An 18,775-nucleotide genomic window follows, 5' to 3' on the forward strand; every position below is an offset into this window, starting at 1 on the left:
ACACAACCTCATTGTGCATGATGATGAAGATGCAATCCATCGGTCGGTCTTAAAGTAGAAGTAAGCGATCCGGTCGTTTGTCTAACTTCCTGTCAGCAGATGGAGTTAGCAGTCCCCGCCCTCGTCATGGATCTATTGGTCCTCGTCCCTACGTCACCACATTCAGGCGCATCCCTTGGCTGCACACACAGAGAGGACCGCCCCTTTATGCCGTTCTCTCTCCTCATTGGATAAAGGTTGTAGGATACAAGGAAAGTTTTCTCCTGGGCTCAGAGCAGAGCAGAGTGACTGACAGACCCGTGTTTCAGACCAAACACTCTATAGAAGTGATTGCTGTCGGAAGATACAACTATTTAAGACTCATATTAACACAAACATTCACCTTACTTCTGCTTTAAACAAAGCCAAACAACGCGTTTTTAAATAACGTCCACCCGGCGACAGAAACTCCACGTCGGCCTGAGGGACAGTGAACGCACCAGGGACAAAGATAAAGACTTCAGGGTTGTGTTGAAGTCCGATGTGTCGTCCTCACCTGGGCCGAGGACAGACCAGATTCAGATTCAGCTTCAGCGCTGACCTGAGACACTTCGGTGGCGTTTAACGTCACCGTCTCATCTCGTCACGTCTCGGCCGCTCGGTCACGTGACCTCTGACATGAGAGGAGACTGAGAGGAGGATGGGGCCGACCGCCTGGTGCAGAGGAGCCGTTACATAACGCAGCAGAGAATAAAGGAGGCTGCAGCAGCCATTAGTCTGCTGCACGCACTGTATCCCACCACACAAAGTACACAACACACACAGGACATCGCCTGCAACCACATTCATTATTGTCTTCCCTCCTCTCTCTCTGAGCCTCGGTGAGACTGAGGCGACGTGCTGCTTCCTGTGCAGCTCCTTCTGCTGCACGACGAACACCATTAACTCCACCGCTGAAGGTGTTTATGTGGAAAAACAACAAGCAGGCAGCGTTCAGCAGACGTCCCAGAGGCCGAGCAGGAATTTACAAGTTGCACAGGGTTAATTAGTGGAGCTGAGAGTCGGAGTCGGAGCAGGAAGTCGGTCGGTCCTGACTCGGAGCTACGTCGCTGCATCACAGGAGAGAAGAGGAAGGTTTAGACCTCGTTAACTCAGGAGATCATCACTCAGCACGACTGTCACAACCTTCAACTCTGACAAACACTGATCACTGATCCCTGTGAAAGAGAGAGTCTGCAGAGTGGGCGGGTCTAGACTCTAGAGCATCCACCAAGCCGGGGATCATTTGGTTGCCGTGCCGCAGAGAGAGAATGAAAAAATATAGAATTGGTTGTTTAATCTAATTTACGCTTCCGGATGCTTTATTTGGGAAATTCCGTCTGTGCCTCTTCCCAGTGCAGGCCGGTCTACAAGCGTAAAAGAGTAAAAAACACACGTCTCAATAAAGATACGACAGAAGACCCAACAACTGCCAACAAGGAGAATGAACTGCATTTAAAGAGGAACTAAGCAGGATTTCTCCCGTGGCTCTGCTACATTTTTACCTTGATTAGCTCTGGAGTAATTGTGATTGTTAACTAGATGACTTGTGACTTGTTACGAGTGATAACGGAGGCTCTCTGTCTTCACCTGGCGTCTCACGGCTGAAAACCAACCTGGCAACATCAGTGAAGACGACCGGGGGCGGGGGGTGCGCGATCGTAGCGGAAATAATGAAAGTAATGGCAAATCAACACTGCATATCTCCAAAACCAGGCTGGTTTCCAGGATGTCAAGTCACCTACTCATTTTAATGGAACAATTGCCGATGAGAACCGGTGTCAAAAAGGAAAAAAAGAAAAAAATTGATTACGGACTTCATGATCGATTACCATGGCAACGAACGAAGCTTCGATTTTTTTTTGAGTCAGCCCTAGAGAGGAGCGTAACCAACCAACCTTTTCCAGCGGAACAGTGAGCGGACTTGCACAGTTCTCCTTTAACAGAAAAACCAAGAGCCCTGTTTTTCATTGCAACAGGTGAATCACAAGCTCCAAGCTCCACTGCTCCACTTCATCACTTCATCACACAAAACCAATCTCAAAAGCACTGAAAACCTGCTTCCATTGCAAACATATGATCTTTGTAAAGAGAAGACAGAGTAGACTGGACATGGGGAACAACCATCACCCCCAGATGGGAGCGTCTAGCTGCAGGGACACGAGCCCAGCGCTCCCACTGATTCAAGATGTAAACAACATATTAACTGAAGTAAAAACGTAACAGAAAACCATGTGACCGTCTGTAAATCGTTTTTACATGGTACTAGTATGTGTAATGTGAACAGAAGAACGAGTCTAGATCACTTCTGGATGTCAAAGTCAAAGTATTTCTCAAAATAGAATAGAATCCTGACGGTGGCCTGGTAGAACAGATCTTGAGGTGTACGTGGGACAGGGAAGCCCAAGATTTTGCCAGCGGTCTTAACCAGATTAAGTATTTGATCGGCGTCTCTCTGTTAGGACAGGACCAGGACTGAAGGTCCAGACCCGGAGGTCCAGATCTCCTCAGATCTCCTCAGATCTCCTCATTGTGGCCGTTTCACCATGAAGACGTCTGGTTCATTAAGGATTTGACAGACCAACGTCAGAGCCGACGGACAAACACAAGCAGCTTTTAACACTTTCCCTCCAAAGTGTGTGTGTGTGAGACTTCTCCTCCTCATCATCATCATCATCATCATCATCCTCATCATCATCTTCATTTACACCTCGGTGTTGGGTGATGAAGGTCTGGGAGCAGAGCAGCGTCCCACCAAGCCCCCCCAGTCTGAAGCTGAACAAACAGCTGCTGTATTTGCTCAACCTCCGAGCAGAGACTCTGTCAGGGACACGTCCTGCTTCTGGACGTCCTCTGAACATGAAGCAACAGACTAAAACTTCTCCCACTTCTGGCAGCAGGAAGTCTGAGACATCGGACGGCAGCGAGGAGACGCCTCACAAACATCTGCAGCAGGAGAAAGACACCTGGTCCAAATCTGGGTCTGAATGAATGTATCCGAGTCTTGTCCTTCAGCCTCAAACTGTAAGGGACCGGTCTGGGGACATGATAAAGTCAGTCACCAGTCACAATACAGTGAGGAGTTGCGTTCCGATCCACAGTTTACTTTACTACAGAGCCCCCTACTCCCTACTCCCTGCACAGGGAATCTGCCGTAGGAAACTTCACTTAAACGATATAACACCAATCGGAACACCCTGCAACGTCACAGCTGTTTCCGGTTGAGTTTAAAAATAAAGTTTTTAAGTTTCAAAATGTTTCACACCACTGTCACCGTTTAGACAGATCTGAAATGATTGAAGAAACATTAGCCTACTATTTCTGTGTGCACAAGCAAAGCAGTTTTGTGTTGCAATGTGTGGTATTTATTCAGTTTTGGGGCATCAGGGTGTGTAAAAGCATCAGTGGCTCAGCTGACAGGGAAGCTAACAGCAGTAGCAAAGCTAATCTAGCGGCTATTTCCAGTGATAATACAAACGTTTCTGGTTTGGACAAACTCGGACCTGAAATCACGTTATCACAGCTGTTTTTAACGAGCAGCGGCACGCCATAGAGACATATAAAGAGCACCGCTGCCGACCCCCTGAGGTAATGATGTCATTTAGCAACTTCTAGCGACTTTTACGACAGCCAATAGTGACTTTGCTTACTGAGGAGTTGGCAACACTGTACCCTTCAAACTGCTCCCTGCGGTTTGGAACCACACTGAACATGGCGGCACACCCTGTGTAGTCCACTGCGCAGGGAACTAGAGGGAACTAGAGGGCGATCGTAACCAGTCACGATAAAGCGAGGGACCGGTCTGAGGCCTTTAGTTGTTCTTCTTGACTGTAGAAGTTGTGCAGACAGCTTCCTGTTAGTGGTTTGACAATAATCTGAGTTTGTTTGTTTTATTAGAACGTCCATATCACATGATTCACATGGTATTGATCACATTGATCATGTTAGCTTATCATTAGCCTTTAGCCTGGTCCCTCACTTCACTGTGTCCTCCAGAAACAGAAACACTTCCTGCTGAAGTTTCCACCAGACGGACCAGATCACCGGCTGAGACGCGTCTGAACCCAAACTCATGAATAAACCATGAGACAGATTCAGTCGGAGCAGCAGACGCCCCGGGGTGGATGTTAGAGGGGCGTCGGGGGTGTTGTTGCCCCCGGCCGCTCCCCTCCCACCACCCACCACCACCACCACCACCACCACCCACTGTTTTGTTTCGATTTTCAACGGCTGCTTTTCACAGAGACACGACAGGTTTACGAGGCTCCGATCATAAAGAGGCCGTGATGAGAACAACGGCAACACGCGCCAGATGGAGATGGAGATGGAGATGTCACCGTCTGAAGGCTCAAACTCCCTCAGCTGTCTGTGGGAAACATCAAACCGTCTGTGGGAAACATCAAACCGGTTTAAATCAGTGTAAACCGTGACATTTAAACTGGAATCCACTCAGTCTGTCTTAAACCTGTTTCACCAACAAGAAGAAATGTCACCCAAACACCACATGAATCTGTTTTGCCACACACTGAACTGTTTGATTATTATTATTATTCATAATGTTTTGGTGATTCTGAGATTAGTTGTGTTTGAAGACAATGGGATTTATTAAAGACAGGGCCTGTAATTCCTCCAGAGCGGATTTTCACTCAGTTAAAGGAGCTGTATGTGAGACTGTGGCCAAAACTGTTGCTGCAGTCAGATTCAAAATACTGCAGCGCATTGTGACAATGTAATTGAAGCAGATGAAGCTGTTTACATGAAAACTATCCACTAATAGTGCAGTGTTGTGCTGCATCATGCAGTAGCCTATTTGTTCTTAAGATACGGAGGAAAAGTGCTGTTTGTTTGTTACCTCAATAAATTAAAAGTAATTAATTTCTATTTAACTTGTGTACATTTTAGTCATTAACATTAAAAACACACTCTTTTTGGTAGTAAAATAAAGTAGTAAAAGTAAAAGTAGTAGAAAAAACAAAAAACAGAATTGTTTATGATGGTTAGGACTACACAAACATACACGTCGAAACATCGTATATGTTATGTAACGTTATCCACCACTCCATTTATTGATTCTTTTGCTGGCTTCATTGTAAAAAAAATATGGAAAAAACAGAATTTTCAAAAATTAAAACGGAAAAAAATGGAATTTGGGAAAAAATAAAACACATTTTATAGAGCTGTACTATTGTTGTCAGTTAGTTCAATATTTCAGATTAACATGATTCCTCAGTCTCTGTTGACATATTGGCCTATTTTATGATCAACTGCCACACAGTTCTTATATTTAGCTCCTTTAATTGATGAATAATGTTATGAAATGTCGGAAAACACAGAATCTGCTGATCTCTGTCCATTAGGCTAGTATTAAGAACAGGGAGATTGTTGTGAGTCTCTGTGCTGAGGAACATCTGACACTCTGAGCTTCTTGATTCAAACTATTTCATTTCCTAAATCAGATCAGAAACTTCTCAGGATTCACAGAAACTTCCTGAAAAAAAAGAAAGAAAAAAACAAATCACAGGAGAGCCTTTGACCGACGGAGCAACGAGACGAGACGCAGCCGTGAGCTGGGTTCATTGGTTGGATGTGACAGTAACAGATCTCATTAGTTCTCCTCTAACTCGATAAGAGCTCAGTCAGAGTCGACTCAGAGTCCAAACATCTGCTGCTCCGTCAGAGACAGAATAGGAGACGAAGGTGGAGTCGTTCCCTGGTGGAGAAGCCTCACGGTCTCCAATGGGTCAGATTAACCAATCACAGCGCCTCGATCTCGGGTATGACCCAAACCAATCATCGATCACGACCCTGTGTGAGGTCACAGGTCATCGTGGAGGCGTCACAACAAACTCTACGTCTCAACCGTTCACTGCCACCGAGTCCATCAAGCAGCAAACGGAGCTTCACCGTGTGTAAACAATGAGTCAGAGCTCTGTCGTCCTATTGGTCAACGTCAAGGTTCACGTTCTCGTTGTTCCAGACGTTCATAATCGGAACCGACGCTGGAAATTCGTCGGCCACAACAAAACCGTGTGAAAATCGGCCAGAATTCGTCACATTTGCTGAAACTATCCCTGATAGTACATGAAATGGGTAATTCACCCTTTGTTGGGCTTCTGATTGGTATTTGTATTTTTGCACCATAATAAAAGACAATTACAAAAAACAGAAATTAAACAAGAATAGTAAGTGCGGGAGAGGTTAAAAAACCCTATATGGGCTTATAAAAAGCACCGCCCCAAGAAATATACATACATTCAGAAGATAAATCAACAACAACACCTGGTTACTGATCCACCAATCAGAGCGCTTCTCCCCATGTCACGAGTTGTGCAACGCTCTAAGGTTGGACAACCCTGGGATGAAACCATATGAAATGAGCTAGGTAGACAGTTTCGGCAAAAAATACTTTTTGATTTTTTAATTTGGTTAAAAGGTGCCTGGGGTTCCTGCAGTAGCGACTCATGATATGTGGAACGTATTCCCCGAGTCATTGTTATCCCATTCTCCAAACCCGAGACAAATAATGACAAATGTCTCATTTGGATATGTAAAGTTATCTAGCAAACATAACGTCACCGTTGCTAATGTCTTTTTAACTTTGTTAAGTTTTACGAGGAGAAACGTACGGTGGCCCTGAGGTGCAAATCACAACAGCAAATCAGAAAACACAACAACAAAAGAGAAAACACAGCAGCAAAAGAGAGTAATTTGTCGTTGTGTTTTCTCTTTTGTTGTTGTGTTTTCTGATTTGCTGTTGTGATTTGCACCTCAGGGCGAATCGGCGAAGATTAAGCGTTTAGCACTCACGATAGCTAGCTAGCTAAAACATTAACGTTAGCTAGCTAGCTAGCTAGCTATCGTGAGTGACCAAAACAATGATTTTTCACCACTTTTCAGAAATGCCATGTAAATTTTTCATACAAGCAATTTAAATCTGCCTAATTTTCACTGGTTTCCAATGGGAGTTAAAACCCTTTCGTGACCATTGTTTGGCGAGCCTAGCAACAGTAACCGTGGAGGGCGGGACTTGACAAAGGGTGAATTTAGGACAAATTTAGGTTCATAGCGAGACCTTCGATGCATCGTCTTGAAATTCTCGACCAAGTCTCGGATTTTACTTTCACTTTCGTCGAATTAAGGCCTTTTAACATGGGGGTCTATGGAGGCGACTCAGTGCTGCCGACTCACTCTAGTGGTCAGCAGAGGAACTGCAGCTGCTCCAGTGACTTCACGCCAAAGACAAAGTTCATGTCTGTCTCACATTAAAGTCTGGACAGAGACACATCGTCCATCCACCTCTTGACACTCCTTCATTTATCACTGACGACGCTGGACACGGACCATGTGGACGGTCCTGGTCCCGGTCCTGTGACCGGTGAGAGGTCAAAGGTCAGAGGTTATCTGCCTGATAAAGACCGACCCAGACCGACCCCCCCATCTCTCTGTTCCTAGTCACTCCCACAGCGAATAAAACGACTGTCAGGCAGAAAGAGAGAGAGTTGTTTTTCTAAATACGGAGTGAGAGGACGATCAAATCAAAACCACATTTCTTTTATTTTAGAAAATTACATTTGACAAAAATGAACCTGGTCCTGAATGAGATTAGTCCTCCGTCATCATCATCATCATGTGACTGGTTCAGACCGGAGACCAGCAGCTGCTCATCTACAGACATGAAACCTGCTGCTGCACTGATTTCACTGTAATAACATGTAGATATGAACCGCTGCTGCTGCTGTGGAGGATTAATATAATGTGAAAACTACAGGATGGTCTGTTCAAACATTATCAGACTCCCTGGTGAAGACGTCATGGACACCAGCAACTAGATTAGACTGAGTGAGGAGATGTTCCAGGTCAAGGACTTGTCTTATCAGGCCTTATTCTGACTATAAGAAGCCTGTGCCTTCATGCACAAGTGGGTGTTTCCTTGGATGTTCCCAGTTTGTTGAGCATTTGTCAGACTGTGTCTCTCAATAAAACTAAGAAAACTACAACACTCCACAGCCACGAAGCATCTGGACAACTTTAAACAGAACTTTTCCTCAAAACAACTCTTTACAGCGTTCATCAAACTCTCTCTCTCTGTTCTCTAGTCACATTTATAAACATGTTCATCTTGAAAGTCTTCCACAGGTCGGGAGCTTCCCGCTACGTGATCCTCCTCAACGTTTGATTTGGAAAAGAAACTGAAACCATCACTCATCTAGAAAACCAGAATAATAAGAATCACAACAGGAGGAGGAAGAGGAGGAAAGTTCAAGAGGAGGACACGACAACCACAGTGGTGAAGATGTTATATAACTCTGTTCAAGTCAAACAGAATAAAAGTAGATGTTTGTGTTAAAGCTCCATACAGTATAAAGGTAGATGTTTGTGTTAAAGCTCCATACAGTATAAAGGTAGATGTTTGTGTTAAAGCTCCATACAGTATAAAGGTAGATGTTTGTGTTAAAGCTCCATACAGTATAAAGGTAGATGTCCATGTGTAGTGTGATTATAAAGCAGCTCTAGGTTCTATATTAATACTGTGAAAGTATCAAAGCCTCAGTCCACAGAGAAATGCACACAGCCTGTATTCAGAAACTGAGCCTTAAAACCAGCCGTCAGGACTTCCTGTCACTTTGTGATGTCACAACAAAGCCCCGCCCCCTCACCACCACCTGGACAACACCATCCAACAACAACTTTGCAGGATTTGGTTTCTCTGAGTGTTTTACTCTGAAATCTGCTCTGGTTTTATTGGTTCACTTTAGAAAATAAACAGTCAGCCAATCAGAAGAGAGACTCAGAGCCTCCTCCTCTCCTCTGATTGGCTGACACCGACCAGCTCCAGAGATGAAAAACTACACTGAGATGGTTTTTAGATGAATAACTAAATAATCTCATCTACTTTACCCGACAACAGCTGCAATAACAACCAATAGGGGTGTCAACAATAATCGATTCGGCGATGCATTGCAATGCGGGACATGCACGATTCAGCATCGATGCGGCAACGTGCCATAATCGATTATGTCACTGTTTATTTTCTGGCCTCAAATAAAGTTGTGAAGTTTCAATTACCTCCGGGGGCGTTTCCGGAGCAACGACATGTGCAGCCTGTAGCTACATGCTAAGCGGCAGCACCAGCAGTAGCAGTGTTGCCTTTTTTTTTTCTCCCCACCGTCGGGTTGAGAATTAATTAATTAACACCGTGTTGGGTCGAAGAGAGAGAGAGAGAGACCTGCCGTGCCGTGTAAAAAAAACAACAACAACAAAAAAGTGTCACGACTTCCTGTATCTGGCCCCTTCAAAATAAAAGCCCCGTAGTCTTTCATATACAGTAGTTCAGTCATATTGATTTTGACTTAATTTTGACAAGTTGGTCGACTATTGGGGGCAGCCCTAGAAGTGATTTATGTTTTCTTTTTCAGGTTTGAAATCCCATATCCAATACCCTGTACCATTCAATTTTATTTTATTTAATGACATTTATGTCAAAGATACAGGAGAGTGATAATACATAGCAGCCGATAAAATCTGTTGTTCAATATCTCATGACTGATGAAAAATTTGCCGTGTTCGTGCAGTAGAATTTTGATGCATCGCAATGCAGTGCCAATGCACACCCCTAAGAACCAGTGACACCAAACCAAACAGCCAATAAACAAACAAAGCAAAGAAAGAGGAGGAGGAGGAGGAGGAGTAAGAGGAGGAGGAGGAGGAGGAGTAAGAGGAGGACAGGTGAACAGGTGAGTGTGTCTTACTGTTCCTGTTGGAGCGGAGCTTGGCCAGCAGCTTCTGCGTGGACGTCAGGTCTCCGCTCTTCACGGCCTGCAGCAGGTCCTGCTCCTTCCCCATGGTCTCTCCTCCTTCTACCAGCTGTATTTAATATCCCACCTCCTCCTCCTCCTCCTCCTCCTCCTCCTCCTCCTCCTCAGAGCCTCCTCCTCATGATGAGCCACATGGAGACATGGAGCTGCCTCAGCTGAGACTCCGCCCCCCAGCAGCTGACGCTCAGCGCTGCTCTAGTTCTGGTTGAAGACGTTCGTTCCAGAGGAGGTGAAGGAGGAGCAGCAGAAGGAGGAGGAGGAGGAGGAGCTCCTGTCTGCAGGAGGAGCAGCAGGAGGAGCAGAGGAGTCTGAGGTCTGGACTCAGAGTCTGAAAAGAAAAGAAAAGAGAAAAACAGGTCAGTTCATCATCAATCAGTCAGACTGGAAACCATGGAGACGGAGGAGGAGGAGGAGGAAGAGGAGGAGGAGGAGGAGGAGGAGGAAGAGGAGGAGGAGGAGGAGGAGGAGGAGGAAGAGGAGGAGGAGGAGGAGGAGGAGGAGGAGGAGGAGGAGGAGGAGGAGGAGGAGGAGGAAGAGGAGGAGGAGGAGGAGGAGGAGGAGGAAGAGGAGGAGGAGGAGGAGGAGGAGGAGGAGGAGGAGGAGGAGGAGGAGGAGGAGGAGGAGGAGGAGGAGGAGGAGGAGGAGGAGGAGGACGTATCCCACAGTGACAGTTCAGACACCATCAGCTGTAAACACACACACACACACACACACACACACTCGGAGCTTCATCGTCCCAGTTCTTCTCTCAGCAGGAGGTCGGAGGTCACATGACCCACCGCTCTGAGGAGGAGGAGGAGGAGGAGGAGGAGGAGGAGGAGAGGAGGAGGAGAGGAGGAGAAGAGGAGGAGGAGAGGAGGAGGAGGAGGAGGAGGAGGAGGAGGAGAGGAGGAGGAGAGGAGGAGGAGGAGGAGGAGGAGAGGAGGAGAAGAGGAGGAGGAGGAGGAGGAGGAGGAGGAGGAGGAGGAGGAGGAGGAGGAGGAGAAGAGGAGGAAAAAGAGGAGAAGAGGAAGAGAAGCAGAAGAGGAGGAGGAGGAGGAAGAGGAGAGAGGAGGAGGAGGAGAGAGGAAGAGGAGGAGGAGGAGGAGGAGGAGAGAGGAAGAGGAGGAGGAGGAAGAGGAGGAGGAGGAGGAAGAGGAAGAGGAGAAGAGGAGGAGGAGGAGGAGAGAGGAAGAGGAGGAGGAGGAAGAGGAGGAGGAGGAGGAAGAGGAAGAGGAGAAGAGGAGGAGGAGAAAAGAGAAGAGGAGGAAAAAGAGGAGGAGGAGAAAAGAGAAGAGGAGGAAAAAGAGGAGAAGAGGAAGAGGAAGAGAAGCAGAAGAGGAGGAGGAGAGGAAGAGGAGGAGAAGAGAAGGGAAGAGGAGAAAAGTGGAGAAGGAGGAGGAGAAGGAGAGCAGGAGAGGAGAAGAGAGGAAGAGGTGGAGGAGGATGAAGAGGAGGAGGAGAAGAGAAGAGAAAGATGGGAGAAAAGAAGAAGGAGGGGGAGGAAGAAGGGGTGGAGGAGAGGAGGAGGAGAGGAAGAGGAGAGAAGATGAAAAGGAGGAAGAGGAGGAGAAGAGAAGAGAAGAGAAGGGGAAGAGAAGGAGGAGGAAGAGGAGGAGAAACGGAATAGGAGGAGAAAAGAGGAGAGAAAAGGAGGAGGAAGAGGAGGAGGAGGAAAGAGGAGAGTAGAGAATAGGAGGAAAAAGAAGAGAAGAGGAAGAGGAGGAGAAGAGGAGGAAGAAATAGAGGTGGAAAAAGAGGAGGAGAAGCAGAAGAGGAGGAGGAGAGAGAAAGAGGGGGAGGAGGAAGAAGTGGAGGAGAAGAAAAGAGGAAGAGGAGGAGAAGCGGAGAAGAGGAGGAGGAGGAGAGGAAGAGGAGAGAAGAAGAGAAGGAGAGAAGAGGAGGAAATAGAGGAGATGTAAAAAGAGGAAGAGAAGCAGAAGAGGAGGAGGAGAGGAAGAGGAGGAGAAGAGAAGAGGAAGGGAAGGAGAGAGGAAGAGGAGGAGGAGGAGGAGAGAAGAAGAAGAGGAAGGAGAGGAGGAGAAGAGAAGAGGAAGAGGAGGAGAAGAAAAGAGGAAGAGGAGAAGGAGAGAAAAGGAGGAGAAGCTCATCTCTCATCTCGAGACTAATGTTATTTTGTACATTGTCCCTGATACAAATAAACTTATTAAACTAAGAGGAGAAGGAGGAGAGAAGAGGAGAAGGAGAAGAAGAGAAGAGGAGGGGGAGAGAAGGAGAAGGAGAGAAGAAGAGGAGGAGGAGGAGGAGGAGGAGGAGGAGGAAGAAGAGGAGGTGGGAAAAGAGGAGGAGAAGCGGAAGAGAAGAGAAGGAGGTTGTCAGTGTTTCTCCACCAGCAGCACCGAGGCCTCTGACTCTGTTTCTATATAAACACTGAGTGTGTTTGCAGCAGGAACACAGGAGGAGCAGGAGGAGCAGGAGGAGGAGCAGGAAGAGGAAGAGAAAGAGAAGGAAGAGGAGAGAAGAGGAGGAAGAGAAGGAAGAGGAGAGAAGAGGAGGAAGAGGAGGTGCTGCTGCTGACTGACTGAGTCCTGAGTTGCTTTGTTTTCCTGTTACAACTCTGTGTGGTTACGTAACCGTCAGGATCAGAGCTGTCAGACACATTTACAGCCGTCATGTCTCCTCCTCCTCTCCTCCTCCTCCTCCTCTCCTCCTCCTCTCCTCCTTCCCTCCTCCTCCTCCTCCTCCTCCTCCCTCAGGCGCTCCGTCTCCTCCTCTCCTCTCCTCTCTGCTCTCATCTCATCCTGACAAAGGGAACAATAACTCATAAATTCCTGGGTGACACCGCGGGGACTCTGACTCTGAGTGCAGCGCTGCAACGACCACGATGAGACGATGAAGAAGGAGAAGAGAGAAAAAAAAAACCATTTTACTGCCTCAAACAAAAACATGGCCTGACATTTATGGCTGTGAAGTGAAAGTAGAAGCTGTCACTCACTGGCCCTTTAATACCGCTGCAGACAAAGCTGCCTCTTTATTAAAACTACATTAAAAACAGCTCGGTTTTGTTTGATTTCATATTAAAGATGCTGCTTTTTCTCCTTTTTTTTCTGTTTTGTCTTGCTGCTTCCAGATCCTTGGTGTAGTCTTAATAAATTATTATACTTATATTTCTTTTTCTATTCATTTATTTATTATTTTCTTCTCTGAAACGTAACCCTATCTCTAATAAAGAATCTGAAGCACCTTTAAAACCGGTTTAGGTGTTGTACCTCTGTTTGTTTACATACAGACATGGACGTAGAATGATTTATTATTATCATTAGGCCCTACATCTCTTTCATCTGTTGTTATATTCGTTTCATTTTTGCTTTTTTCTATTAATCTATGTCATTTATTTATTGTATTTTTGTTGGGTTTTTTGCATATTTAGTCTGCTGTCTGCCACATCTTAGTCTTATTTAACAAAAAATGAAGAAAAAATCCAATAAAACTAACTTTTCTCACCAGTCCATCTCCATATTGATCAAACACATTAAACATTAAATAATAAGTGGTGGTTTCCAGGTGGTCCTGAATGCACCACAGCCTCATTAGTTTCATTAGTTCAGTGTCCAGAGAGATAGAAAATAAAATAAAAAGAAGCTGTTTTTCCTCCATTGATACTAGGCTACTACCTATAAAACTGACTATTGGTTTATTATCAATCACATGATTTATTATTTCTATATCTCTGTCATTTGTTGTTATATTCTTTTCATTTTGCTTTTTTCTATTAATCTATTAATCTATTAATCTAATTCTCACCAGTTCATCTCCTTATTGATCAAACACATAAACATTAAATAATAAGTGGTGGTTTCCAGGTGGTCCTGAATGCATCACAGCCTCATTAGTTTCATTTAGTTCAGTGTCCAGAGAGAAAGAAAATAATATAAAATAAAAAGAAGCAGTTTTTCCTCCAGAAAGAGACACTAACGTTATAAAAACTGATTATTGGTTTATTATCTATATCAATCAGATGTATTGATCAGATCAGCAGCTCCGGTTCTCTCCGTCCAGCAGGCCGGACTGTGGAGTGTAAACACGGCGGGGATCGAGGCTCCTCCACCGGCTGCACCGACCTTTGCACCAAGGCCACGGACCGACTGAAGCAGCGGCTACCGGGAGAAAGACCGGACCGTGTCGTCACTCTGATCCGGACCGGACTGGACTGGACTGGACTTACCTTTGGTTTTGGTTTGGTTTGGTTTTTCCAGGTGAGTGTGAAACTTTCCAGTCCGGACCACGGTGGCAGTTTTTTGTGGGAAGAGTCCGAGGCGCTGGCGAAGTAATCCGAGATAGTTCCTAGTAGTAGTAGTAGTAGTACTCCGAGAGGAAAAACCAGAGTTTCCGTTGAGTTTAGTGTTTTTAATCCACGGGTGTAAACTTCTGGCAGAGTTAACGCGCGGATGTCAGTGTTGTTTCCGTGTATTTATAGTTTTATTATTATTATTGTTCTATTATTATTCTTATAATAAAGGACTTGAGGACAAAAACTCCTCGGGATCTGACGCTGCTGCTCCAGCTTTTCCCCTCCGCGCCGTGAATGCCACATTTATTCCGCTGGATTCTCCACTATGCGAGTGGACACGCTGTCAAGGCGCCGTGAACGCAACACGAGACATCCGGCGGAGAGTTTCAAAATAAAACTCTTTTTTTTTTTTCTTTTACTCCTGTGATCTCTGAAACATACTCACTTCACCATGGCATAGAATGGATGAAAATGATCTGTAAACCAGTGTGTTTCAACACTTAAAGGGATAGTTCACCCAAAATTCAAATTGCACTCATTATCGAGATGTAGGCTAGCGAGATTTGGACGGACCAGGAAGAGGAGCTTCCGCTACAAAATAAGCTTGAAATATAGACTTATTTAATTTTTTTCGGAACAATTCCGCATTTCGGGGCTTCGATACAAGACGGACATTACATACGAGCAGCATGGAGGTATTTGGATGTTTTTTGGTGTGTCTTTTTGTTACGAAGAAAAGTGGTATCCATTTGCAACCATCATATGGACATGCACTGCTACGCCGAGACCCCCTGTAACTCAGAGAAGCCACGGAGGACTCTGAAACTTCTCCCAGCCCTTAGTCCACATGAGGGGGAGTAGATAATGAGTGAAATTTGAATTTTGGGTGAACTATCCCTTTAATTTAGATCTGATCTGGTCGGATGAACTGAATACAACTGATTTATGGATCTTGAAGAGGGGTCTTCTTGGTATCATGCAAAGGTTTGGGCATCCATGGTCAAAATGTCTGTTAATGTGAAACAGTTCAGCAAGTGGAAGATGAAATGATCTCCAAAAGGCACAAAGTTAAACATGAAACACTCTTTTGCAATATTTTAATCAATATCAGTGTATTATTTTTAGAGTGAAAAAGGGAAACAAAGCAGCAGCCTGCAACAGAATGGGAAACCCAGGAGACTTGAGCTCTCAGAGAACTTTGACCAAGATATCAGACAAGATATTTACTATTTACACACTCTGATAGTTTCCAAAGAGGGGGTACAGGGGGCCTAAACCTTTGCTGAGGGCCCCTTTACTTTTCTGTCAGTTTGAACATGGAAAAGATGAATTTCTTTTTAAATTATATTATTTAAAATGTACAGGGGAATGTATCATCTGTAACTTTATGCCTTTTGGAGATCATTCCATCTTCCACTTGCTGAACTATTCACATTAACAGACATTTGGACCAGGGGTGTTCAGACTTTTGCATGACACTGTATAGATCTTGTTGGGAGGTTTGCTCGATCTAAATTCTCAATAATAATACAATAACATAAACAAAGTTTCTCCTGGTTTGTTTCAGTGATAGGCTACCAGTCACACTTAAATATTTATGTTGCTCCAAACTTTCAGCTTGACACACAAAACATCTCGACAACTGTCAACATTTTATTACTATTATTATTTAGAGGATTTATTTCTACATAATTGTTCTGTTTTGTTAACAGTGGCACTTTATACCAGGCGCTTTATAGATCACATGCACTTTATGTATAGGTATGACTGTTTATATGATTGTGAACCACTGTAAAATTCTTGTGTATTTCTGTCTGTTTGTGTGTTAGCCTACCTGCCAAGGGACTACGGATACAAATTAGCAAGTTGCTAACTCTGACGCATTTACATTTGTGCACACGTACGAATGTTCATTAATGTGTATTGTCCCTTTTAAATAAATAAAAAGAAAAAAAAAACAGCTGCTCTAATGTTTGTCTTATAATATTGGATTCATGTCCTGGTGCTAAGAAAAAACAAACAAAAAACATTCATCACAAAAAATGGATGAAAATTGTCAGTGTATTTTTTATCTGTTTGTCTTCTACATTTTTAGAGTGAAAAGGGGGGGGGCAAAGGGTTTTGAGCGTGCTTTTATTTTGAAGGCAGACACCAGGCCGTTTCCGGTGGTTTTCCCGGGACTTGTCTCTGGGTTTCACGCAGCGCCTCGACCCTCCCACTGGCTCCAGTCCGGTCTGTGGTTCGTGTAGAAGAGAGCGGAGCTACTTTATCTGATTATCTTTAACTGTCACCTCCTCATCACACGGGCTCTGTTCACGCTTCACTTCGTGCTGCGTTCACGGACTCAGCGAGCTGGACTGGACTGGACTGGACTCAGCATGAACAAACAGTTTGACCTTCCAGGCAGCAAAGACTAAACCAGAACAACTCAGGAAACTAGAGTCAGTGACCTACGAGCTGGAAACAAGGAGCTAAAAGAGGCTGAAAGATCTTTATACACTGTAAATTAAAGGGACAACGAGGACTTTCTATTTGGTTATAAAAAAGTCTCATATTAATGTGGATGAATCTACGTCACCACTTGTTAATGGTCCATTTTAGATAAATCTATGGTTTTGTCTCTATCGTTATTTTGTTATTATAATTAGTGAAATGCTGGGCGAGCCGACCAGCGTTTCTTTACTTTTGGTTTCGCTGACGCTGCCCGGCGAGTCATGAGAATAACGCCGCCGAATCTCCGTTTATGGTGGGAACTACGACGGTATGTGATCGTCTTCCAACCTCTGACTTTAATTCTTGATGAATGAAAACATGAGTCTGTCTTGTGCTGGTCAAAGAATTTCACCGTGCGCGCAGAGGCTCATGGGAAATGTAGTATGAGAACACTTCGCTTTCCAAAACTCCTCGTTGTCCCTTTAAAGATGGCTGTCGTCTCTCTGTGATGTCGGTCACCCACAGGTTTCTGAAGCTCCTGTTGTGTTGTATTTGTATTTACCTTGGAAGCAGAACTGGGAATGACTCAGGTCCAGTTATGATCTGATAACAAGCGGTAAAACAACTTTAGCTAGCTACTGTTGGTGTTAGCATTGTTAGCTAACATCAGCCGATAACTCGCCATATTTTGCGCATGAACACAACATAACAACGTGTCTTCAGGTAGAAGTTGTGCGACACCATTACTACGACTGATTTCACAACACAAAACAAAACAACGTGGCTAATGAGCAGCGTCATCTTCACCTTAAAGCACAGAGCGGCCATCTTGGACCGCGAGCTCAGCAGAACTTCAAAATCCAACTTCCAACAGATCAGGACGAGCTGCTGCTCCACCGTCGCCATCATGGCGGTTTCTGACTCCGCCCCTAATTCATGACTCATCCACAATGAGCAAAGAGGAGTGTAGAGTCAGGACTTGACTGTTAAAGCACCAAGTCGTTTTTTTGTTTTGTTTTGGTCAGAAATTGACGCACGTTTAAAAATAAATTCGACCTCATGTTGTGTCGGCCATGTTGACTCTGAAACTTTCGTCCGTCAGACTCGGTGTGTAAAGACCTTTAGTCTAGGCCCCGCCCTCATTGCTCCATACTTTTAGCATAATATTTAATATTAGAACGTCTCTGCTTTTAGTCCTTACTTAAGTGTAAACAGGTGAGCTCTATAAATGAAAACGTGTTTATTTCTAAAGTAAAGTAAAGTGGAGACTCACTCTGGTGGTCAAGAGAAGAACTGCAGCTCCAGGTTGATGCAAAGTTCCCTTCACTGCTCTGGTCCTGTTTCTACAAGTTAATTGTATAATAAAAACCAACTTATTTTCACTTCCTTTAAAACTTTTAAACTAAAACTAAACTATTAAATGAATATATAGAGGCCTACAGCCATCGCTGCAGCGGCCCACGTTAAATTCCCCCGGTGGCCCTTCGCTGCATGTCATTCCCTGTCTCTCTCAACTGTCCAATCAATTAAAGGCAAAATGCCCCCCAAAAATACTTTAAAAATATTTACGATCCTCGGGGCAGTGTTAAGCTCAGTTGGTAGAGCACCCGCCCCATGTGTTGACGCTATAGTCCTCACTGCAGGCAGCCCCGGTTCGATTCCCGCGTCGAGCGGCCCTGTCCTGCGTGTCATTCCCCCTCTCTCTGCCTCCCATTTCCTGTCTCTTTCAACTGTCCTATTAAATAAAGGCATGAAAAGCCAAAAAAATATACTTAAAAAAACGATCCTCCTCAAACTATGAATTCTTCCGGTCACCATGGCAACCTCGGGGCAGGACCTGCCAGCGTTAGTTTGAGAGTTTGAGGGCGATGCTACGGAAGCTGATAACATGTATTAAAAAAAATGTTATTTCGTTATCAGTTGAGACTGAATGACATCAGTGCAGAAAGAAAATCACACGGACACATCATTATTAATTATTATGATATAAAATATATTTAAAACGCAGCATCACTCCAATGTAAAATTAAACAACAATCCTGTGGTTGAGTTGTTGAACGTACAGACACACACAGTGTGTAACAGTCTGGATCACATCAAAACCTCCTCCACTAAACCTTCTCAGATCCAGTTTAGAGCGGAGGTGTGGAGCAGGTTGGAGGGGGAGGAGCTTAAACCAGCAGCAGTGTAGCTCCGCCCACTCATCATCGTCTCCTCTAGAGCACTGTAAAAGAGAGTAAGGACAGCATCGGTCCAATGGCAGCGCCTCCTGGTGGAG

At 44.8% G+C, this 18,775-nt stretch overlaps 1 protein-coding gene across 8 annotated transcripts in view; it reads right to left on the reverse strand.

Moving 5' to 3' along the window:
- caskin2b (CASK interacting protein 2b) overlaps positions 1–10,013 on the reverse strand; it is a 66,685-nt gene extending 56,672 nt beyond the window's left edge. For 6 of the 8 annotated variants that reach the window (XM_085783339.1, XM_085783338.1, XM_085783334.1 and 3 more), the window contains exon 1: positions 9,768–10,012. In XM_085783339.1, coding sequence (XP_085639465.1) covers positions 9,768–9,861 — 94 coding nt within the window. In that variant the 5' untranslated portion in view covers positions 9,862–10,012. Of the gene's footprint in view, positions 1–9,767 lie in introns of all 8 variants that reach the window. The other 2 variants (XM_085783341.1, XM_085783340.1) reach the window with 1 other exon arrangement.
- Between the last annotated feature and the right edge of the window lie 8,762 nt (positions 10,014–18,775).

Source organism: Trachurus japonicus, chromosome 8, assembly GCF_045865225.1.
Source record: "Trachurus japonicus isolate A0001 chromosome 8, Traja_1.0".
In the NCBI taxonomy this organism is placed as follows: Eukaryota; Metazoa; Chordata; class Actinopteri; order Carangiformes; family Carangidae; genus Trachurus; species Trachurus japonicus.